Source organism: Heptranchias perlo, chromosome 1 (genome assembly GCF_035084215.1).
Source record: "Heptranchias perlo isolate sHepPer1 chromosome 1, sHepPer1.hap1, whole genome shotgun sequence".
Taxonomy (NCBI): Eukaryota; Metazoa; Chordata; class Chondrichthyes; order Hexanchiformes; family Hexanchidae; genus Heptranchias; species Heptranchias perlo.
This window is the reverse complement of record NC_090325.1, coordinates 16,425,192-16,449,684: the sequence shown is the minus strand read 5'-3', so window position 1 is coordinate 16,449,684 and position 24,493 is coordinate 16,425,192. Positions and strand designations below refer to the sequence as shown.

The 24,493-nt window shown below is 43.9% G+C and overlaps 1 protein-coding gene and 1 pseudogene across 1 annotated transcript in view; one reads left to right on the top strand and one right to left on the bottom strand.

Moving 5' to 3' along the window:
• suclg1 (succinate-CoA ligase GDP/ADP-forming subunit alph) overlaps positions 1 to 24,493 on the bottom strand; it is a 90,405-nt gene that overhangs the window by 44,635 nt on the left and 21,277 nt on the right. The window contains exons 3-4 of the mRNA XM_067981933.1: positions 16,771 to 16,887; positions 5,774 to 5,986 (exon numbers count right to left, since the gene is read on the bottom strand). Coding sequence (XP_067838034.1) covers positions 5,774 to 5,986; positions 16,771 to 16,887 — 330 coding nt within the window. The remainder of the gene's footprint in view (positions 1 to 5,773; positions 5,987 to 16,770; positions 16,888 to 24,493) is intronic.
• LOC137307474 (ralA-binding protein 1-A-like) lies at positions 1,038 to 3,990 on the top strand (annotated as a pseudogene).

The following is a 24,493-nucleotide window of genomic DNA, read 5'->3' as shown; positions in this document are numbered from 1 at the left end:
TATAGTTCTAGCACTTGGGGTTGTTCTCCTTCGAACAGAGAAGGTTAAAGGGAGATTTGACAGAGGTGTTCAAAATCATCAATGGTTTTGACAGAGTAAATAAGGAGAAACCGTTTCCGGTAGCAGGAGGGTCAGTAACCACAGAACACAGATATAAGGTGATCGGCAAAAGAGCCAGGGGCGAGATGAGGAAACATTTTTTACACAGCGAATTATGATTTTGAATGCACTGCCCGAAAGGGTTGTGGAAACAGATTCAATAGTAACTTTCAAAGGGGAATTGGATATGTACTTGAAGGGAAAAAAATTACAGGGCTATGGGGAAGAGAGCAGGGGAATGGGGCTAATTGGATAGCTCTTTCAAAGAACCTACACGATGGGCTGAATGAACTCCTCTTGTGCCATACGTACTATGATATGATAAAGCAAGCACCCGAGAAGGTGGAGGAAACGCAGTTGATGAATGGCGAGATAGCTGCAGGGCCCAAGAGGAACAATCACAAAATCGAAGAGGAAAACTGCATCGACGGATCAAGCAAGAAGGATTCGGGTTGACCAGTGAACATTAATGGGGAAAATCACGTGAGCAGAAAAAAAGTTGAGGTAATGGAGAATTGCTCGGCAAAGGAGGAAGTTGCAGACCGGGATCTCCTAGAGCCCAAGAAGCCTTCTTAGGGAACAGCATCAAAATTTGAGGAAGATTCTTCGAATAGTTCCATAGACATCAAGCTCTCCGCCTAGGCAAAGCCTTGAAAAAAAAAGACAAATTTCACCGAAGTAGTTGGGGAATTTACAGTCAAGGTTCTCCTCAATGGCACAAGAGCATCCCCGAGGCAACAGGCACCGGAGAAGACTTGAGGAAGAAGCACCCCAGGAAGTCGAGCAGGCGGAGGAGAAAACGGAGACTGAACCCAGTGGAGTAAGATGCTTAAGGAGGTCATTGAGAATATCCAAACTCAGTGAAAGTGACAGAGAACCAGGAGACAAAAGGCAAATTTAAAAAGAAAAAAGAACTGAGGGGTTTGCGGCCATCTAAGATGAAGCGAAGCCCATCAAAAGTGAAAAGGCCAAAGGGTGTCCATGTCTTCAAAAATCCTAGTTTCTCCAAGAAAGAAAAAAAAGAATTTAAGGGCAAGGAGAAGCCAATGGGAGAAAAGCACAAAGAGGAAAAACACAAGGAGAAAAAGTCCAAAGCTATAACAGCAACAGAGGTTGTTAAGCAATGGAAAGAGAAGAAAAAGAAGCCTGCTCCAGACCAGGAAGCAGTCCAGGTAGATACTCCTCCTTCCCTCAGGCCTATCTTTGGTGGTCCATTGGTTGAGGCTGCTGAGGACTAGGCTATATGATGGGATCCAGCTGCCAGCAGTTTTTTTTTGAGAGTGCACTGACTACATGGAGAATTTATGGCATGAAGTGTGTTGGCATTTATAGGGTGTCAGGTACCATATCAAAAGTTGACCAGCTGAAAGTTGTGTATGATCGTGAAGGGTCTCCCAATCTGGAGGATTATGATGCAAATATGGTGGCCAACCCATTGTAACAATAACTCTGTGAGGTGCCTGAAAATGTTCTTACCAAAGAATTCATGGTGCAGTTTGAGGATGCATGTGGAAAAGGCACAGAGGCTGAAAAGGTCCAGGAATGCCAGTGTCTACGAAAGGAAAAGAAAGAGGGTGGCTAAGGCAAATGTAGGTCCCTTAGAGGATGAGACCGGGAAATTAATGGTGGGAAATGGTGGGAAACATGGAGATGGCAAAAATGCCGAACAAATATTTTGTTTCAGTCTTTACGGTAGAGGACACTAAGAATATCCCATCACTGGACAAACAGGGGGCTCTGGGGGGGGGGGGGGGGGGGGGGGGGGGGGGGGGAGGAGCTAAATACGATTAAAATCACTAAGGAATTGGTGCTCAGTAAATTAATGGGACTCAAGGCAGATAAATCCCCTGGACCTGATGGCTTACATCTTAGGGTCTTGAGGGAAGTGGCAGTAGGGATTGTGGATGCTTTGGTAATAATTTTCCAAAATTCTCTGGACTCGACAAAGGTCCCGGCAGATTGGAAAACTGCTAATGTAACACCCTTTTTTAAAAAGGGTAGTAGGCAGAAGGCTGGAAATTATAGACCAGTTAGCCTAACATCTGTGGTGGGTAACATTTTGGAGTCTATTATTAAGGAGACATTTGGATAAACATAATTTAATATGACAAAGTCAGCATGGATTTATGAAGGGGAAGTCATGTCTGACAAATTTGCTTGAGTTCTTTGAGGACATAACGTGCAGGGTGGATAAAGGGGAACCAGTGGACGTAGTGTATTTAGACTTCCAGAAGGCATTCGACAAGGTGCCACATAAAAGATTATTGCTCAAGATAAAGAATCACTGGATTGGGGGTAATATTCTGGCATGGGTGGAGGATTAGTTATCTAACAGGAAGCAGAGAGTTGGGATAAATGGTTCATTCTCGGACTGGCAACCTGTAGCCAGTGGTGTTCCGCAGGGGTCGGTGCTGGGTCCCCAACTCTTTACAATCTATAACGATTTGGAGGAGGGGACAGAGTGTAACATATCAAAGTTTGCAGATGATACAAAGATGGGAGGGAAAGTAGAGAGTGAGGAGGACATAAAAAACCTACAAGGGGATATAGACAGGCTGGGTGAGTGGGCGGAAATTTGGCAGATGCAATACAATATTGGAAAATGTGAGGTTATGAACTTTGGCAGGAAAAATCAGAGAGCAAGTTATTATCTTAACGGCGAGAAACTGGAAAGTACTGCAGTACGAAGGGATCTGGGGGTCCTAGTGCAAGAAAATCAAAAAGTTAATATGCAGGTGCAGCAGGTGATCAAGAAGGCCAACGGAATGTTGGCTTTTATTGCTAGGGGGATAGAATATAAAAACAGGGAGGTATTGCTGCAGTTATATAAGGTATTGGTGAGACCGCACCTGGAATACTGCATACAGTTTTGGTCTCCATACTTAAGAAAAGATATACTTGCTCTCGAGGCAGTACAAAGAAGGTTCACTCGGTTAATCCCGGGGATGAGGGGGCGGACATATGAGGAGAGGTTGAGTAGATTGGGACTCTACTCATTGGAGTTCAAAAGAACGAGAGGCGATCTTATTGAAACATATAAGATTGTGAAGGGGCTTGATCGGGTGGATGCAGTAAAGATGTTCCCAAGGATGGGTGAAACTAGAACGAGGGGGCATAATCTTTCAAAACTGAGATGAGGAGAAACTTCTTCACTCAGAGGGTAGTAGGTCTGTGGAATTTGCTGCCCCAGGAAGCTGTGGAAGCTACATCATTAAATAAATTTAAAACGGAAATAGACAGTTTCCTCGAAGTAAAGGGAATTAGGGGTTACGGGGAGCGGGCAGGAAATTGGACATGAGTTTAGATTTGAGGTTAGGATCAGATCAGCCATGATCTTATTGAATGGCGGAGCAGGCTCGAGGGGCCGATTGGCCTACTCCTGCTCCTATTTCTTATGTTCTTATTAGCCAATTACCTCCACTTTTCTTGACTTATCATCCATACGGACCCATGTCATTGAAAAAGTGAAACAAAAATAAATATCCAGAATATTTCCATTGTTCTTGGCCCTACTGTTCAGATCAGTAATCATGTACTGTACTTGTTTTTCACTCAGAGCTGTTTGGGGAAATCGAGCTGAAGCCAGTAGTGAAACTGTTTCGTTGGTCTAATGTGGCAACAATGCCAGCCTTGCCTGAGACATCAGAGCATTAAGGAAGAAATTCAGCAGCAGGAATTTCTGTAGAATTGCTTGCACAGAGACCTGCAAGCGGCTTAAAGGAGTTATCCAAAGAGGAGAGGTGGTGGGAGGTGCAGCAAATTTTAAAACCACTAAAGCGCAAACCACATGAAGCAAAAAGACAGGAATGTGAAACAAAGCTTGCATCGGTTGTTACTGATAGCGTGAGTGCCGTAGGAGGAACTTACCAATGCCTTGTAAGCACCCCATAGCTGCATGTTATGGCCTGCTGTTGGAATAAGGAGCAGTATGGGACTGCAACAGTTGAAGGACATTATCAGAAACTTTCTCAGGCTTTTACTGCCCTGACTATGCAGACACCCTACCATTCAGAAGAAATGAGGCAATGAAGGTGGATGGGGCAAATGGTATTGGCGCACTAAAGCTTCAGAAATTGGAGCCTTACCTCAAGATGAAGCTGCTGATAAAGAGGCATTATGAGGGTACAAGTGGCAAACTCAACTACCTGTGTGGAGCAGTATTTGTAAAGATTCAGCAGAAGCTACCTTGAGGTTTAGACAGGAAGACAACTGAAAGCAGCGCCTCATTTGACGATGCTGCAGACAGAATCATAAACTGTTATATCAGCAAATCCGGATGCTTCCCCCTTCTGGATGGAGAGAAGATCGCAACTTTAATTATGACATTTCTAAAGGAGCTTCTTGCCAAGGCAGATTTGTGGACTTGCAGATAGCAGTGGTGCAGACTGCCGATGCAAATGGAAGGTCCACAAGATACATCGAAGGGGTGGTGGAGGCACGAAGGTACTATTTATTAGGGAGAATCTTCTAGCTGGTATCGGATCAGGCCCCCTTAAGTGGATGTGGGCAAATAAGGCAAAGAATGCCGGATTACACGTTGGTTTTTGTCCCTCCAACCACATGCCTTTATTTCAATTGAGCCAAGAGCCGGGTCAGCACACAGGAATACGGATGCTCTCTCTCGAATGTCGTGCCTTGCGTCATCGCTTAAGCTCCTGGGTCTTTGTTGGCGGGCGTTGGTGGTGAGAGTAACGATATGTAAGCCATAGGATGGTGAAAGCTCTGTATCCGAGATAGGGACACCACTTTAAGAAGTTATATAAAAGGCAGTGTAGCTTTGTTGACCTTAACTGCCTTTAATCAGGAACAACTTCCGGCCTGTAAGAATAAAAGGCTGGGAAATGGTTCAGTTGAGAGAGGAAGGAACTGAGAGGGATAAGACACAGGCTGGGAAGTAATACCTATCACTGCTTCGTCCATCACTGAAAGTGAAGACCCCACATGGGTGAATAAAGCTCACTCGTTCCAAGATCTGTTCTGCATGTCTACTTGACCACCGGCTCCTCGGCCTGTATCAGCTTGTTACAGTGCTACATTTGTTTTTTCTTGGGATCTGGGCAACGTTGCCAAGGCAGCATTTACTGCCCATCCTTAGTTGCTCTCAGGGCATTAAGCATCAACCACCTAGTGTGGGACTGGAGTCATGTGTAGGTTAGACTGGATAAGGGTGCCAAGTTTTCATCCCTGAAGGACGTTAGTCAGCTTGTTGTGTTTTAAGGAGAATCCAGCAGCATTCATGGTCATTTTTTCTAGTACTAGCACACAAACGATCAGATTTATTGAATTCAATTTTACAACTTGCCACAGTGGAATATGAACTCATAACTGCTTGGCTACTTACCATCCCCACCCAATCATTTAGCTCATATATCAGTATTCGGCAGTGGCTCAAAATGGACAGTAAAATCAGCAGGTTTCTGTTCTCGACTGTTATGCAATGATTCCTGCTGGAAAGGTTTTGTGTCGTAAGTCAGAGGAGGACAACGTCCAGTTTGACTGTGATGCACTTGTGGTCTAATAGCCTGCCAACAGTCACTGTCTACAATTCGTACATGTAGAATGTCAACTCTGGCAGGGTGTCAGAGTACGGTGGAACCATACCCTAACAGGAGTCAGGGTCTTAAGAGGAGAAAACCAGGGCAAACCAACAAAAATCACATCCAATGACACTTACATTTATTACTCCCGGACAGTTGGGGCCAATAAGGCGAGTCTTGTTCTGACGAAGTAGTCGATGTTTCACCCGTACCATATCCTGTTGAGGAATTCCTTCTGTAATGCAGACCACCAGCGGCAACTCAGCGTCAATCGCTTCAAGGATGGCAGCAGCAGCAAATGGGGGAGGGACGTAGATAACAGATGCATCAGCTCCTGTGCTTTCTTTGGCCTAAAAGTACAGACATTGGAGGAGTTTATTCTTTGCAGGGCTTCAGACAGTTGGGGTCATTAGCCCGTTCTGTTCTGATTAAATATGCTGCAACAGAGGACTGGAGGATTGCAAATGTTACACCCTTACTCAAAAAAGGGGAGAGGGATAAACTTGGTAACTACAGGCCAGTTAGTCTGACGTCAGTGATGGGAAAACCGCTTGAGACCACTGTCAAGGACAAAATTAATTCTCACTTGGAGAAGCATAGGTTAATAAGGGACAGCCAGCATGGATCTGTTAAAGGCAAATCAAAACTAACTAACTGAGTTCTTTGATGAAGCAACAAGGGAGGGTTCAAGAAGGTAGTGCAGTGGATGTGGTACATCCAAAGCTAGAGTTCCCTCGATGACAAAAGAAAGAGGTGAAAATAAAACAGAAAAAGGAGGTTTATGACACATCAGGAACAGGATACAGTGGAAAACCAGACAGGAGAGAGAGAGAGAGAGAGAGAGCAGGGGAAAATTGAAAAGGATATAACGGCAGAGAGAATATGAGAAAAGATTAGCGGGTAAAATAAAAGAGAACCCAAAAATCTTTAATAAACATGTAAAAGGATAGTTACAGGGATGGTGGGGCCAATTAGAGACAAAGAAGAAAATCATCTTGTGAAGGCAAAGGGCATAACTGAGGAACTGAATTAGTACTTTGCATCCGTCTTCACAAAAGAAGAGGGTGCCTCTTCATATAGACTGGGCAAATCAAATTGGCAACGGTAGTTTGGAGGAAGAGTTCATGGCATGCATTTGAGATGGTTTCTAGAGCAATAAGTCATGGAAGCAACCAGGAAACAGGCTAATTTAGATCTTGTATTAAGTAATGAGACAGGGTTAATTAGTAATCTCACAGTAAGAGATCCTCTGGGGAAGAGTGATCATATGATAGAATTTCACATTGAGTTTGAGAGTGACGTACTTAAGTCAGAAACTAGGGTCTTAAACTTAAATAAAGCCAATTACACAGGTATGAGGAGTGAGTTGGCAAAGCTAGATTCGGAAAACAAATTCAAGGTATGACGGTTGAAAAGCAATGGCAAACATTTAAAGAAATATTTCAATATTCTCAACAAATATACATTCCATTGAGAAATAAAAACTCCACGAGAAAAGTGATCCATCCATGGCTAACTAAAGAAGTTAAGGATAGTATTAGATTAAAAGAAGAGGCCTATAATGTTGCCAAGAAGAAGAATAAGTCAGGATTGGGAGAGTTTTAGAAACCAGCAAAGGACAACCAAAAAATTGATGGAGAGAAAATAGAATATGAAAGTAAACTAGCAAGAAATATAAAAACAGATTGTGAGAGCTTCTACAAGTATGTAAAAAAGTGAGTAGCAAAAGTAAACGCTGGTCCCTAAGAGGCTGAGACAGGAGAAATTATAATGAGAAATCAAGAAATGGCAGATGCGTTAATCAAATATTTTGTATCTGTCTTCACAGTAGAACAAACAAAAAAGATACTGGAAATAGTGGGGAACCAAGGGTCTAAATGAGAGTGAGGAACTTAAAGTAATTAATATCAGTAGAGAAAAAGTACTTGAGAAACTAATGGGACTAAAAGCTGATAAATCCCCTGGACCTGATAGCCTACATCCAAGGGTTTTAAAGGAGGTGGCTGCAGAGATAATGGATGCATTGGTAGTGATCTTCCAAAATTCCCTACATTCTAGAACAGTCCCAGCAGATTGGAAGGTAGCAAATGTGACCTGGCTATTCAAGAAAGGAGGGAAGAGAGAAAACAAGGAACTACAGGCAAGTTAGCCTGACACCAGTCGTCGGGGAAAATGCTGGAATCCATTATTAAAAAAGTGGTAACAGGGCACTTAGAAAATCATAATATGATTAGGCAGAGTCAACATGGTTTTATATAAGGGAAATCATGTTTGACAAACCTATTAGAGTTTTTTGAGGATGTAACAAGCAGTGTAGATAAAGGGGAACCAGTGAATAACGTATATTTGAATTTTCAAAAGGCTTTTGATAAGGTGCCACATAAAAGGTTGTTACACAAGATAAAGGCTCACGGGGTTGGGGGTAACATATTAGCATGGATAGAGGATAGGTGAACGGACAGAAAATAGAGTAGGGATAAACGGGTCATTTTCAGGCTTGCAGTCTGTAACTAGTGGGGTGCTGCAAGGATCGGTGCTTGAGCCTCAGCTATTTACGATCTATATCAATGACTTAGATGAAGGAACCCAGTGTAATGTATCCAAGTTTGCTGACGATACAAAGCTAGGTGGGAAAGTAAGCTGTGAGGAGGACACACAGAGTCTGCGAAGGGATATAGACAGGTTAAGTGAATGGGCAAAAAGGTGGCAGATGGAATATAATGTGGGGAAATGTGAGGTTATTCATTTTGGTAGGAAGAATAGAAAAACAGAATTTTTTTTAAATGGTGAGAAACTATTAAATGTTGGTTTTCAGAGACCCTTAGGTGTCCTCATACAAGAAACATAAAAAGCTAGCATGCGGGTACAGCAAGCAATTCAGAAAGCAAATTTTGGCCTTTATTGCAAGGGGATTAGAGTACAAAATTAAGGAATTCTTACTACAATTGTACAGGGCTTTGGCGAGACCTCACCTGGAGTACGGTGTACAGTTTTGGTCTCCTTATCGAATATTTGTCTTAGAGACGGTGCAGCGAAGGTTCACTAGATTAATTTGTGGGATGAGAGGATTGTCCAATGAAGAGAGGTTGAGTAGAACGAGCCTATACTCTCTGGAGTTTAGAAGAATGAGAGGTGATCTCATTGAAACATATGAGATTATGAGGGGGCTTGACAGGGTAGATGCTGAGAGGTTGTTTCCCATGGCTGGAGAGTCAAGAACTAAGGGACATAGTCGCAGGATAAGGGGTCGGCCATTTAAGACTGAAACGAGGGGGAATTTCTTCACTCAGAGGGTTGTGAATCTTTGGAATTCTCTAACCCTGTGGTTGCTGAGTCATTGAATATATTCAAGGCTGAGATAGTCACATTTCTGGACTCCAGGGGAATCAAGGGATATGGGGATTGGGCAGGTAAGTGGAGTTGAGGTCGAAGATCAACCATGATCTGACCGAATGGCAGACCAGGCTCGAGGGGCCATGTGGCCTACTCCTGCTGGTTAAGGAAACAGTTAGAGTTGTGAGGAGGGATGATATTTTAGAAGGAGCATCAAATGAAGCCTTATGGGTTGAGCTAAAGAACAAAAAAGGGGCAGTCACACTGCTGGGAGCATACTATAGACCCCCAAACAGTCAGAGGGAGATAGAGGAGCAAATATGTAGGCAAATTTCTGAGAAATGCATAAATAGGGCAGTAATAGTAGGGGATTTCAACTACCCAAATATTAACTGGGATACAAACAGTGTGAATGGTACAGGAGGCGTAGAATTCTTAAATTGCATACAGGAGAACTTTTTTGGCCAGTATATAACAAGCCCAACAAGAGGTGGGGGGCGGGGAGGGGGGGGGGGGGGGGGCAGTTCTGGATTTAGTTCCAGGAAATGAAGAGGGGCAGGTGGAAGAAGCAGCAGTGGGAGAGCATTTTGGTGGTAGTGATCATAATACAGTTAGTTTTAGCATAGTTATGGAAAAGGACAAAGACAGAGCAAGAGTTAAAGTTTTCAATTCAGGAAAGGCCAATTTTACTAAACTGAGAAGTGATTTAGCAGAAGTAAACTGGAAACAGCTACTTGAAGGTAAATCAGTGTCAGAGCAGTGGGAGACATTCAAAGGGTTGATTTAAGGGGTTCAGGGTAAACATGTTCCCACAAAGAAAAAGGGAGGGGCTGCCAAATCTAGAGCCTCCTGGATGTCAAGAAGCATTCAGGGTAAGATAAGGCAGAAAAAGAAAGCCTATGAGACACACCGGGAACTCAATACTACGGAAAGCTTAGAGGAGTATACAAAGTGCAGAGGTGAAGTTAAAAAGGAAATTAGGAAAGCAAAGAGAGGGCATGAAAAATTATTAGCAGGTAAAATCAAAGAAAACCCAAAGATGTTTTATAAATACATTAAGAGCAAGAGGATAACTAAGGAAAGAGTTGGGCCGATTAGACCAAAAAGGTAAACTATGTACGGAGGTGGAAGATGTGGGTATGGTTCTTAATGAATACTTTGCATCGGTCTTCACAAAGGAGAGGGATGATGCAGTGTTTGAAGTTAAAGAGGAGGAGTGTAAAATATTGGATGGGATAAACCTAGTGAGAGAGGAAGTATTAAGGGGATTAGCATCTTTGAAAGTGGATAAATCACCAGGGCCGTATGAAATGTATCCCAGGCTGTTAAAAGAAGCCAGGCAGGAAACAGCGGAGGCTTTAACAATCATTTTCCAAACTTCACTGGATACAGGCGTAGTGCCGGAGGATTGGAGGACTGCTAACGTCGTACCGTTGTTTAAAAAGGGAGTGAAGGACAGACCGAGTAATTACAGGCCAGTCAGCCTAACCTCGGTGGTGGGCAAATTATTGGAATCAGTTCTGAGGGATAGGATAAACCGTCACTTAGAAAGGCGCGGACTAATCAAGGACAGTCAGCACGGATTTGTTAAGGGGAGGTCGTGTCTGACTAACTTGATTGAATTTTTCGAGGTGACGACAAGGAGGATCGATGAGGGTAGCGCAATTGATGTAGTCCACATGGATTTTAGCAAGGCTTTTGACAAGGTCCCACATGGCAGATTGATCAAAAAAGTGAAGGCCCATGGGATCCAAGGGAATGTGGCAAATTGGATCCAAAATTGGCTCAGTGGCAGGAAGCAAAGGGTAATGGTCGACGGGTGTTTTTGCGACTGGAAGGCTGTTTCCAGTGGGGTGCCGCAGGGCTCGGTACGAGGTCTTTTGCTTTTTGTGGTATACATTAATGATTTGGACTTAAACGTAGGGGGCATGATTAAGAAATTTGCGGATGACACAAAGATAGGCCGTGTGGTTGATCGTTAGGAGGAAAGCTGTAGACTGCAGGAAAATATCAATGGACTGGTCAGATGGGCAGAAAAGTGACAAATGGAGTTCAATCCGGAGAAGTGTGAGGTAATGGGGAGAGCAAACAAGGCAAGGGAATACACAATAAATGGGAGGATACTGAGAGGTGTAGAGAAAGTGAGGGACCTTGGAGTGCATGTCCACAGATCCCTGAAGGTAGCAGGACAGGTAGATAAGGTGGTTAAGAAGGCATATAGAATGCTTTCCTTCATTAGCCAAGGCATAGAATATGAAAGCAGGGACGTTATGCTGGATCTGTATAAAACACTAGTTCGGCCACAACTTGAGTACTGCGCACAGTTCTGGTCACCACATTACAGGAAGGATGTAATTGGACTAGAGTGGGTCCAGAGGAGATTAACAAGGATGTTGCCAGGACTGGAGAATTTTAGCTATGATGACAGATTGGATAGGCTGAGGTTGTTTTCCTTGGAACAGAGGAGGCTGAGGGGTGATTTGATTGAGGTATACAAAATTATGAGGGCCTAGATAGAGTGATAGGAAGGACCTATTTCCCTTAGCGGAGGGGTCAATAACCAGGGGGCATAGATTTAAAGTGATTGGTAGAAGGATTAGAGCGGAAATGAGGAAATTTTTTTCATCCAAAGGATGGTGGGGGTCTGGAACTCACTGCTTGACAGGGTGCTAGAAGCAGAAACCCTCAACTCATTTAAAAAATACCTGGATGTGCACCTGAAGAGCCGTGATCTGCAGGGCAACGGACCAAATGCGGGAAAGTGGGATTAGGCTGGGTGGCTCGTTTCTCAGCCGGCACGGACACAATGGGCCAAATGGCCTCCTTCTGTGCTGTGCTGTATCATTCTATGACTCCATAAAGGGAGCCTCGAGAGAAAATGGAAGGTAGAAACCAGTCGTAGTCGCTCTAGTAGGTATCACTTCAACTGACTGAAGAAGTGTTAGGCAGCCAATGCCTTCAATTGGGAAACATACACGGGATGCAATGGGGTTATAGTGGAGAACATAAACAAAAAAAAAGCCTCTATAATATTTCAGTACAAAATGATCCACAATTTTTAAAAACTACTGTGCAACAGGAGAGTCCGAGAGGTGAGCACAGTATAAAAGGAGAGACCGAGAGCGGGAGGAGAGTCTGAGAGTCTAAGGGAAGTCATGGCAGCACAGCTCACACCCGTGATATGCTCCTCCTGCACTATGTGGGAAGTCATGGACACTACCAGTTTCCCTGGCGACCATGTGTGCAGGAAGTGTGTCCAGCTGCAGCTACTGGCCAACCGTATTTCGAAGCTGGAGCTGCGGGAATTCACTATGGAGCATCTGCGATGCTGAGACTATCGTGGATAGCACGTTCAGTGAGGTGGTCACACCGCAGGCAAAAAGGTAATGGGTGACCGCCAGGCAGAGTAAAAGGACTAGGCAGGTAGAGCAGGAGTCCCCTGGGGCCATCTCCCTCTCAAACAGATATTCTGCTTTAGATACTGTTGGGGGAGATGGCTTATCAGGGGAATGCAGCAAGAGCCAGGTTCGGGGCACCACTGGTGGCTCTGCTGCACAGGAGGGGAGGAAGAAAAGTGGCAGGGCTATAGTGATAGGGGATTCAATTGTAAGGGGAACAGATAGGCGTTTCTGTGGCCGCAAACGTGACTCCAGGATGGTATGTTGCCTCCCTGGTGCGAGGGTCAAGGATGTCACGGAGCGGCTGCAGGGCATTCTGGAGGGGGAGGGTGAACAGCCAGTAATCATGGTCCATATTGGTACCAACGACATAGGTTAAAAAAGGGATGAGGTCCTGCAAGGTGAATTTAAGGAGTTAGGAGATAAATTAAAAAACAGGACTTCAAAGGTAGTGATCTCAGGATTACTACCGGTGCCACGTGCTAGTGAGTATAGGAACAGGAGAATAGACAGGATGAATGCGTGGCTGCAGGGATGGTGTAGGAGGGAGGGATTTAGATTCCTGGGACATTGGGACCGGTTCTGGGGAAGGTGGGACCTGTACAAGCGTGACGGGTTACACCCGAGCAGGACCGGGACCAATGTCCTCGCGGGGGTGTTTGCTAGTGCTGTTGGGGAAGGTTTAAACTAGAGTGGCAGGGGGATGGGAACCTGAGTGGGGAGTCAGAAGGGAATAAAATTGAGAGCAGCAAGAGAGGGGAAGACCCAGGGGAAATCTACAATACAAATAGTACAAACAGTTGTTCAAGAACAAGTGAGAGGGAAAAGTGTAGAGCAGCGGAAAGAAAGTGTACCTTAGGCACGACAGATAAAATAAAAACTAGAAGGCGTAAGGCGATTAACCCAGCATCAAAGCTGTGGCAGGGGGTTGGGAACCTGAGCAGGGAGACAGAGGAAAGCGTGTCAGGAAGCGACAGAAGGTATGGAGTAAAAGGTAAAGTGTTAAAAAAGGAAAAAGCAGGAACTAAGTGTCACAAAACATATTTGAAAGTTCTTTATCTGAATGCACGTAGCATTCGGAACAAAATGGACGAGTTAACGGCACAAATAACTATGTATAGGTATGATCTTGTGGCCATTACAGAAACATGGCTGCAGAGTGACAACGACTGGGAATTAAATATGCCAGGGTATTTAACAATCAGGAAGGACAGGCAGGAAGGAAGGGGAGGTGGGATGGCTATGTTAATAAAGGAAGGAATCACTGTAATACAGAGAAATGATATTGGGACAAAGGATCAGGATAATGAAACAGTTTGGGTAGAGATAAGGAATAAGGGGAAAAAAACACTCGTGGGCGTAGTATATAGGCCTCCTAATAGTTGCAACTCTGCTGGAAGAAGTATTAATCAGGAAATAGTCGGGGCATGTAATAAGGGAACAGCTATAATTATGGGGGATTTTAACTATCATATTAACTGGACAAATCAAATTGGGCAGGGCAGCCTTGAGGAAGAGTTTATTGAGCGTATTAGGGATGGATTTCTTGAGCAGTATATAACTGATCCTACAAGGGGGCAAGCAACCTTGGACCTGGTCCTGTGTCATGAGCCAGGATTAATTAATAATGTCCTAGTTAAGGATCCCCTTGGAATGAGTGACCATAACATGATTACATTCCATATCCAATTAGAGGGTGAGAAGGTTGGGTCTCAAACAAGCGTACTGAGCTTGAATAAAGGAGACTATGATGGTATGAGAGCGGAATTGATTAAAGTGGACTGGGAAAATAGATTAAAGGGTAAGACGGTACATGAGCAGTGGTGTTCATTCAAGGAGATATTTTACAACTTTCAAAAAAAATATATTCCACTGAGGAAAAAAGGGTGTAAAAGAAACGACAGCCATCCGTGGCTAAGTAAAGAAATTAAGGATAGTATCCGACTAAAAACAAGGACATATAAGGTAGCCAAACTTAGTGGGAGGATAGAAGATTGGGAAGTCTTCAAAAGACAGCAAAAAGTAACCAAAGGATTGATTAAGAAAGGGAAGATAGATTATGAAAATAAATTAGCAAAACATATATAAAAACAGATAGCAAGAGTTTCTACAGTTATATAAAAAGAAAAAGGGTGGCTAAGGCAAACGTAGGACCCTTAGAGGATGAGACCGGGAAATTAATGGTGGGAAACATGGAGATGGCAAAAATGCTGAACAAATATTTTGTTTCAGTCTTTACGGTAGAGGACACTAAGAATATCCCAACACTGGACAAACAGGGGGCTTTAGGGGGGGAGGAGCTAAATACGATTAAAATCACTAAGGAATTAGTACTCAGTAAATTAATGGGACTCAAGGCGGATAAATCCCCTGGACCTGATGGCTTACATCCTAGGGTCTTGAGGGAAGTGGCAGTAGGGATTGTGGATGCTTTGGTAATAATTTTCCAAAATTCTCTGGACTCGACAAAGGTCCCAGCAAATAATGTAACACCCTTATTTAAAAAGGATAGTAGGCAGAAGGCTGGAAATTATAGACCAGTTAGCCTAACATCTGTGGTGGGTAACATTTGGAGTCTATTATTAAGGAGACAGTAGCAGAACATTTGGATAAACATAATTTAATAGGACAAAGTCAGCATGGCTTTACGAAGGGGAAGTCATGTCTGACAAATTTGCTTGAGTTCTTTGAGGACATAACGTACAGGGTGGATAAAGGGGAACCAGTGGACGTAGTGTATTTGGACTTCCAGAAGGCATTCGACAAGGTGCCACATAAAAGATTATTGCTCAAGATAAAGAATCACTGGATTGGGGGTAATATTCTGGCATGGGTGGAGGATTGGTTATCTAACAGGAAGCAGAGAGTTAGGATAAATGGTTCATTCTCGGACTGGCAACCAGTAGCCGATGGTGTTCCGCAGGGGTCGGTGCTGGGTCCCCAACTCTTTACAATCTATATTAACGATTTGGAGGAGGGGACCGAGTGTAACATGTCAAAGTTTGCAGATGATACAAAGATGGGAGGGAAAGTGGAGAGTGAGGAGGACATAAAAAACCTACAGGGGGATATAGACAGGCTGGGTGAGTGGGCGGAGATTTGGCAGATGCAATACAATATTGGAAAATGTGAGGTTATGCACTTTGGCAGGAAAAATCAGAGAGCAAGTTATTATCTTAAAGGCGAGAAACTGGAAAGTACTGCAGTACGAAGGGATCTGGGGGTCCTAGTGCAAGAAAATCAAAAAGTTAGTATGCAGGTGATCAAGAAGGCCAACGGAATGTTAGCTTTTATTGCTAGGGGGATAGAATATAAAAACAGGGGAGGTATTGCTGCAGTTATATAAGGTATTGGTGAGACCGCACCTGGAATACTGCATACAGTTTTGGTGTCCATACTTAAGAAAAGACATACTTGCTCTCGAGGCAGTACAAAGAAGGTTCACTCGGTTAATCCCGGGGATGAGGGGGTGGACATATGAGGAGAGGTTGAGTAGATTGGGACTCTACTCATTGGAGTTCAGAAGAATGAGAGGCGATCTTATTGAAACATATAAGATTGTGAAGGGACTTGATCGGGTGGATGTTCCCAAGGATGGGTGAAACTAGAACTAGGGGGTATAATCTTAGAATAAGGGGCTGCTCTTTCAAAACTGAGATGAGGAGAAACTTCTTCACTCAGAGGGTAGTCGGTCTGTGGAATTTGCTGCCCCGGGAAGCTGTGGAAGCTACATCATTAAATAAATTTAAAACAGAAATAGACAGTTTCCTAGAAGTAAAGGGAATTAGGGGTTACGGGGAGCAGGCAGGAAATTGGACATGAATTTAGATTTGAGGTTAGGATCAGATCAGCCATGATCTTATTGAATGGCGGAGCAGGCTCGAGGGGCCGATTGGCCTACTCCTGCTCCTATTTCTTATGTTCTTATGTAAACAGTTGCTGCTGTCAACAGCAAAATGGCTTCAATTACTGTGGTAGCCATTTTGATGGTGGGATCAGCAACTCTGTAAAGCAGGTATGGCTGAAGTTAAAAAAAATTTGCAGTGCTGTGTCATTGGTCAGTAAACACTACATGGTCATTTTTGAGTTGGATGAGGCAACGCGACAATGACAGATGTATTTCAAAGCAGTTCAAGACTGATTCTGAAGTTGTTAGAAAACTCAGGACTTGTCAAGTTTTGTGTGTCACCCAAAAATATCTTGCAAGCCTCGTCACGCTTAAATTGCAGAAATCAAGTTGCTAGGAGAAATTTGCTACACGTTACTAATGTCTATTGACTCTTTTACATCTATACATGATTTGTTTGTTAAGTCTATTAAAACAGGAAATGATTCTCTTCGGCGAGAAGTCACTGTTGAAAGCATTAAACTGACTGCATTTCCACCTTGATGTGCGCATTTACCTCTTTAACTGTGTTGAAGACTGGCAAATTCAAGTGGCTTTTACCCCCTTTCCCCGGTGAGACTCCTCCTACTAAATTAGTGCCATACTCTAAAGCCTGCTGGCTGTGGAACGTTCCCTGGAATATACAAAAAATAAGGGGGGGGGAAAAAAAGTTGTTAACTCAACATTTCAAACAAATAATCAATCAGTAATCCAAAGCTGTGCTTTTTTTTTAAAAAAAGTCTTATTTTCTTTCCTCTGGTACTCTCTCCAAATGACTTTATTCATCTGTAAGCCCAAAGATTAAGTATCTGTGCATTACTCGACCAGCTGGGTGGGAGTGATTTCAGCCAAGCTCGATCCTGTTCTGACCTGTTATTCACACACATGCATTTCCCAGCATGGGCCACTGGAGAGCAATCAGGTGTGGAAATCCTGTCCGATTTCACCCCTCCTCTAACCCAAGCGGAGGTAAATTCTCGGATACCAACTGCCCCCTGGGCTGATATCAACTAATTCAGAACAGACTGGGGGAGGGGGAAGCAATCAAAGCTGGGAACTTGAATGCACTTTTCTACTTAAATATTTAAAACATGTTTTTCAGAGCTTTCCAACATAGGCGAGGCTTAGGAAATACTGCGACAAAAGAGACATTGTAAACAAAATACACAAAAAGCACGTGCAATAAAGTCCCATTCAAAGGTACCGTGAAGCCAATAAATGAAAGCAGGCTAAAGCTTATAGCTCTCGCTATACTGGTTCACAGTGGACACACAACCTCTCAGAGCTGCCAGTCCAATACAAGTACATGTACTAACTGTAGGGAGTGCTGAACGCAGTATTTGTGCAAGAGTATCATAACAGCGACTAGGATCTAAAATAAAGTTTCAACAGAACTTCAAATTTAAAAAAATCAACCAATGAGCACAGCAAAAGCAATTTAATTCCAAAGTATTGCTCAAACCAGATAGCGAGAAAAAAAGCCTGTTAACCAGCCAATTTTTAAGGTGGTATGAATGCAGCATCGGAACACATAAAAAACGACTGACATTAAAGGCTGAGGAATAAACAGCTCACATTGCATTTATAGAGAACATTTACAATCCAACTACGTGAGAACGCTATTTGAATTTTATTAAAAGCTCTGTTCAGGTGTTCTAATCCAATAACTTTTTTTAAACTCAGTATAACAAAAATATAACTGAACTTAATATCTTAAAGGCAATCTGTGCAAAGTTAGTAACTAAGCTGAGCAGAGAAATCCCATGAATGATTTATCATCTAGCAGATTTAACATACACAGAGTCTAAATGAAATGGTTTTCCATTTTATTGAATCTCTTTTATACTTTGATCTAAAACCTTTTTTGCAGAGGTTTACAAGAAAGGTTTTTACACTGAAATCCATTTCCTTCACCTGCGTTCCATCAACTTACTCGGCAACAAGGTACAAAAGAGCAACTTGCCGTAGTAAAAGTATTTGCACAGCTTATTACAGAAGGAACTGCCTGCTGTATAAAAATGGAGTTTGCCACAAACTCTTAAAATCAGGGGACACAGGCTCAAGTGGGGAAGAGGGAAGGTACAAGGGCATTTTACATTTCATTACTTTATACAGAGAGTGGTGAGTGTGTGGAATAAACGGGTCATTTTCAGGTTGGCAGGTTGCAACTAGTGGAGTGCTGCAAGGATCAGTGCTTGGGCCTCAGCTGTTTACAATATATATCAATGACTTAGACGAGGGGACCAAGTGTAATGTATCCAAGTTTGCTCACAATACAAACCCAGGTGGGAAAGTAAGCTGTGAGGAGGTCGCAAAGAGATATAGACAGGTTAAGTGAGTGGGCGAGGTGATGGCAGATGGAATATCATGTGGGGAAATGTGAAATTATCCACTTTGGTGGGAAGAATAGAAAAGCAAATTATTTTTTAAAAATTAAAAGGGACTTGGGTGTCCTTGTACACGAATCACAGAAAGTTAACATGCAGGTACAGAAAGCAATTAGGAAGGCAAATAGTATGTTAGCCTTTATCACAAGGGAGTTGGAGTATAAGAGTAAGGAGGTCTTGCTGCAATTATATAGGGCTCTGGTGAGGCCACACCTGGAGAACTGTGTCCAGTTTTGGTCTCCTTACCTAAGGAAGGAGATACTTGACTTAGAGGGAGTGCAGCGAAGGTTCACTAGATTGATTCCTGGGATCATGTCCTATAAGGAGAGATTGAGTAGAATGGGCCTATATTCTCTGGAGTTTAGAAGAATGAGAGGTGATCTCATTGAAACATAAGATTCTGAGAGAGCTAGAGAGGGTAAATGCTGAGAGGCTGTTCCCCCTGGCTGGAGAGTCTGGAACTAGGGGATCGGGCAGGAAAGTGGAGTTGAGGTAGAAGATCAGCCACGATCTTAATGAATGGCGGAGCAGGCGCGAGAGGCCCGATGGCCTACTCCTGCTCCTATTTCTTATGTTCTTAACTCTACTCAGAGAGGCAGTGGGCACAGATGACATGAAAAAATATATGGGATACAACTGCCCATGACATACAAGTCTTGAAAATCTTTGATTTAATACCAAAAGGGACAATTGTTTCAATATCTAAATATTGACTTTTTTTTTTAAAAACACAGCATAACAAAAATATAAATGGTGAAAAGCTCAAAACAGTGGAGGTCCAAAGAGACTTAGGGGTCCATGTACATTGATCATTAAAATGTCATGGACAAGTACAGAAAATAACCATAAATGCTAATGGAACGCTGGCCTTTATATCTAGAGGACTAGAATACAAGGGGGTAGAAGTTATGTTACAGCTATACAAAGCCCTGGTTAGACCACACATAGAGTACTGTGTTCAGTTCTGGGAACCACACCTGAGGAAGGATATATTGGCCTTGGAGGGAGTGCAGCATAGATTTACTACAATGATACTTGGACTCCAAGGGTTAATTTACAAGGAGAGATTACACAAATTAGGGTTCTATTCCCTGGAATTTAGAAGATTAAGGGGTGATTTGATCAAAGTTTTCAAGTTAGAGGGGAACTGATAGGGTAGATGGAGAAAAGCTATTTCCGCTGGTTGGGGAGCCGAGGACAAGGGGACATAGCCTAAAAATTAGAGCCAGGACTTTCAAGAATGAAGTTAGGAAACTCTTCTACACGCAAAGGGTGATAGAAGTTTGGAACTTTCTTCCGCAAACAGCAGTTGATGCTAGCTCAATTGTTAATTTTAAATCTGAGATTGATAGATTTTTTGTTAACCAAAGATATTAGGGATGTGGGGCTAAGGCGGGTATATGGAGTTAGGCCACAGATCAGCCCTGATCTCAATGAATGGCAGAACAGGCTCGAGGGGCTAAATGGCCTACTCCTGTTCCTATGTTCCTAGAAGGCATAGAATGCCTGGAGTGGGAAATGGAAAAACGTTACACGGGTGCAGGAGGTTGAGGGTGATGCACACCAGTGGTGCAGAACAGCATTGCATCTAACCTGACCTGGGAGAGCTTGATACGGACACTGAAATCTCAAAATGCAAAGTGTGCCATTCCCCACCTCTCATCTTAGCAAGCAGATAACTGACAAAAAAAAAAGCAAATGAAAGGTTAAAGGTGTCACTATGCCCATCTGGCTGGTTCCACTACAACTCAAAATCCTGCAGTTTCTCGACAGTATTGTGTCACATTTATTGAAAAAAATTCTCTCTCCCTGTAGGGAGAAGAGCATTCAAAAGCCTAAACATCCTAGAAGTTTCCAGTAGAACTTGTATGGTTGACAGACAGAAAAATGTGTCAGCCTTGGCTCAGTGGTAGCTCTCTCTCCTTGGAATCAGAAGGTCGTGGGTTCAATATAGATGGGTTGGTCAGATGGGCGGAACAGTGGCAAATGGAATTTAACCCGGAAAAGTGCGAGGTGATGCACTTTGGAGGGACGAACAAGGCAAGGGAATACACAATGAATGGGAGGACCCTAGGCAAGACAGAGGGTCAGAGGGATCTTGGTGTGCAAGTTCACAGATCCCTGAAGGCGGCGGAACAGGTAGATAAGGTGGTAAAGAAGGCATATGGGATACTTGCCTTTATTAGCCGAGGCATAGAATATAAGAGCAAGGAGGTTATGATGGAGCTGTATAAAACACTGGTTAGGCCACAGCTGGAGTACTGTGTGCAGTTCTGGTCGCCACACTACAGGAAGGATGTGATCGCTTTGGAGAGGGTGCAGAGGAGATTCACCAGGATGTTACCAGGGCTGGAGTGCTTCAGCTATGAAGAGAGACTGGGAAGATTGGGTTTGTTTTCCTTGGAGCAGAGGAGGCTGAGGGGGGACATGATTGAGGTGTACAAAATTATGAGGGGCACAGATAGGATGGATACTAAGGAGCTTTTTCCCTTCGTTGAGGGTTCTATAACAAGGGGGCATAGATTCAAGGTGAAAGGCGGGAGGTTTAGAGGGGATTTGAGAAAAAACTTTTTCACCCAGAGGGTGGTTGGAGTCTGGAACTCACTGCCTGAAAGGGTTGTGGAGGCAGGAACCCTCACAACATTCAAGAAGCATTTGGATGAGCACTTGAAATGCCATAGCATACAAGGCTACGGACCAAATGCTGGAATATGGGATTAGAGTAGACAGGGCTGATGGCCGGCGTGGACACGATGGGCCGAAGGGCCTCTATCCGTGCTGTATAACTCTATGACTCTAAGCCCCACTCCAGGTACTTGAGCACGTAATCTAAGCTGACACTCCAGTGCAGTGCTGAGTCGAGGTTCATCAGGTAGGATTTAGCCTTCATAGATCTACTGTGACTGTTTCAAGTTATTGCTATGTAGAGGCTTGTTATTGATGACAGGCCAATCAACATCTTGCTCGAGTGCCAAGCTTCGGGATTCTGCAAAAAGCCGAACCATATTATCTGCACCCACCATTACCCACACAGTGAGTTCCTGTCTTTAATCAATTGCCAGTGTCAAAAGTGTCATCTTTCAGATGAGACATTAAACCGGTGCCTTATATGCACTCTCAGGCGCACGTAAAAGATCCCATGACATTACTGGCAGAAAAGCAGGGAAGATCCGCCGTGTCCTGACCAATATTTATTCCTCAACCAACATCACGAAAACAGATTGTCTGGTCATTTGAAATAAAAACAGAAAATGCTGGAAATACTCAGCAAGTCAGGCAGCAAGTGTGGAGAAAGAAAGAGTTAACAAGCTCAATTTTGAAATGGTGGCGGGTTGGCAGTGGGGGGGTGAAGGTGCATGTGGCAAACCCTAATTAAAAAAAAAGTTACCATTTCCAACACGATCGCAATGTAATTGACGGTGATTGAAGTTCTTTCCGGTTTTGTGCCCGGCAGTCAGCCAGCAGGAGCTGCAATGCCAGTTGTGGGGGGGGGGGTGGAAAAGAGAAAGAGAGAGCAAGACTTCATCCGGTGCAGGAACGGAAGATCGGGGGGGGGGGGGGGGGGGGAGAGTGGAAGATCGGAGAGGGAGACGGGGGGGGGGGGGGGGGGGTGGAAGATCGGAGAGGGAGACATTGGAGCAGGGTGGAAAGGTAGGTGCATTTTGTGTTTTAACTTTGTGCAATGGTTTGTTATTTAATTTATTTTGTTTCTTTTTGCCTGATCCGGCCCTTCATGCCGTGGGAAAGCCGCCCAGGTAGGATAAAAATCGTTCCAACTACCTAATATGTCACAAGTAAAGTGCCTTAAGTACCTGAATGAGGTACATTTGGTCCTTTAACTATCATCCCACCGGCTTTAATTACCGGCGGCACTTCCGGATTTGGGACGCCCGCGCGCGCACACAGGTGCGTCCGTGGGGAACTTGGAAGTTGGTGGGTTGGAGCCGGCTTCCGAACCAGCTCTGCATTTCTGCAATTTTCACAGCCCCCCGCCCCCAACATTCAAGTTTAAAATTGAGCCCAATGAGCTTTCATCAGAACTGGAAGTAGTTGAATATTTAACAGTTTTTAAGCAAGTACAGAGCAAGGGAAATGGTGGGGGAGGGGGGGTGGAAAAGAGAAGGGGAGGGGAGGGGAGGAAAGAACAAAAGGGAAGGTCTGTGATTGGGTGGAGGGCATAGGAACATAAGAAATAGGAGCAGGAGTAGGCCATACGGCCCTTCGAGCCTGCTCCGCTATTAAATCAGATCATGGCTGATCTTCGACCTCAACTGGCCAAATCCCCATATCCCTTGATTCCCCCTAGAGTCCAAAAATCTATCCATCTCAGCTTTGAATATATTCAACGACTCAGCATCCACAGCCCTCTGGGGTAGAGAATTCCAAAGATTCACAACCCTCTGCGTGAAGAAATTCCTCCTCCTCTCAGCCTTGAATGGCCGACCCCTTATTCTGCGACTAGGCCCTCTAGTTCTAGACTCTCTAGCCAAGGGAAGCAATCTCTCAGCATCTGCCCTATGAAGCACGCTCATAATCTTATATGTTTCAATTAGATCACCTCTCATTCTTCTAAACTCCAGAGAGTATAGGCCTATTCTACTCAACAACATCTCCTCATAGGCCAACCCTCTCAACCCAGGAATTAATCTAGTGAACCTTCATTGCAATGCCTCTAAGGTAAGTATATCCTTCCTTAGATAAGGAGACCAAAATTGTACACAGTACTCCAGGTAAGGTCTCACCAATGCCCTGTACAACTGTAGTAAGACTTCCTTACTCAAAGACATAGAAACATGGAAAATAGGAGCAGGAGTAGGCCATTCGGCCCTTCGAGCCTGCTCCGCCATTTAATATGATCATGGCTGATCCTCTAACTCAATACCATATTCCCGCTCTCTGCCCATACCCCTTGATGCCTTTTGTGTCTAGAAATCTATCTAGCTCCATCTTAAATATATTCAGTGACTTGGCCTCCACATCCTTCTGTGGTAGAGAATTCCACAGGTTCACCCACTGTGTGAAGAAATTTCTCCTCATCTCAGTCCTAAATGTTCTACCCCGTATCCTGAGACTGTGACCCCTCGTTCTAGACTCCCCCAGCCAGGGGAAACATCCTCCCTGCATCCAGTCTGTCTAGCCCTATCGGAATTTTATACGTTTCAATGAGATCCCCTCTCATTCTTCCAAACTTAAGTGAATACAGACCTAGTCGACCCAATCTCTCCTCATACGACAGTCCTGCCATCCCAGGAATCAGTCTGGTGAACCTTCGCTGCACTTCCTCTGTGGCAAGTATATCCTTTCCTAGGTAAGGAGACCAAAACTGCACACAATACTCCAGGTGTGGTCTCATCGAGGCCCTGTATAACTGCAGTAAGACATCCTTGCTCCTGTAATCAAATCCTCTTGCAATGAAGGCCAACATACCATTTGCCTTCCTAACTGCTTGCTGCATCTGCATGTTTGCTTTCAGTGACTGGTGTACAAGGATACCCAGGTCCTTTTGTACATCAACATTTCCCAATCTATCACAATTTAAATAATACTCTGCCCTTCTGCTTTTCCTTCCGAAGTGGATAACTTCACATTTATCCACATTATTCTGCATCTGCCATGTATTTGCCCACTCACTCAACTTGTCTAAATAGCGTTGAAACCTCTTTGCATCCTCCTCACAACTCACAATCCCACCTAGTTTTGTGTTGTCAGCAAACTTGGAAATATTACATTTGGTTCCCTCATCCAAATCATTGATATATATTGTGAACAGCTGGGTCCCAAGCACCGATCCCTGCGGTACCCCACTAGTCACCGCCTATCACCCCGAAAAAGATCCATTTATTCCTAATCTCC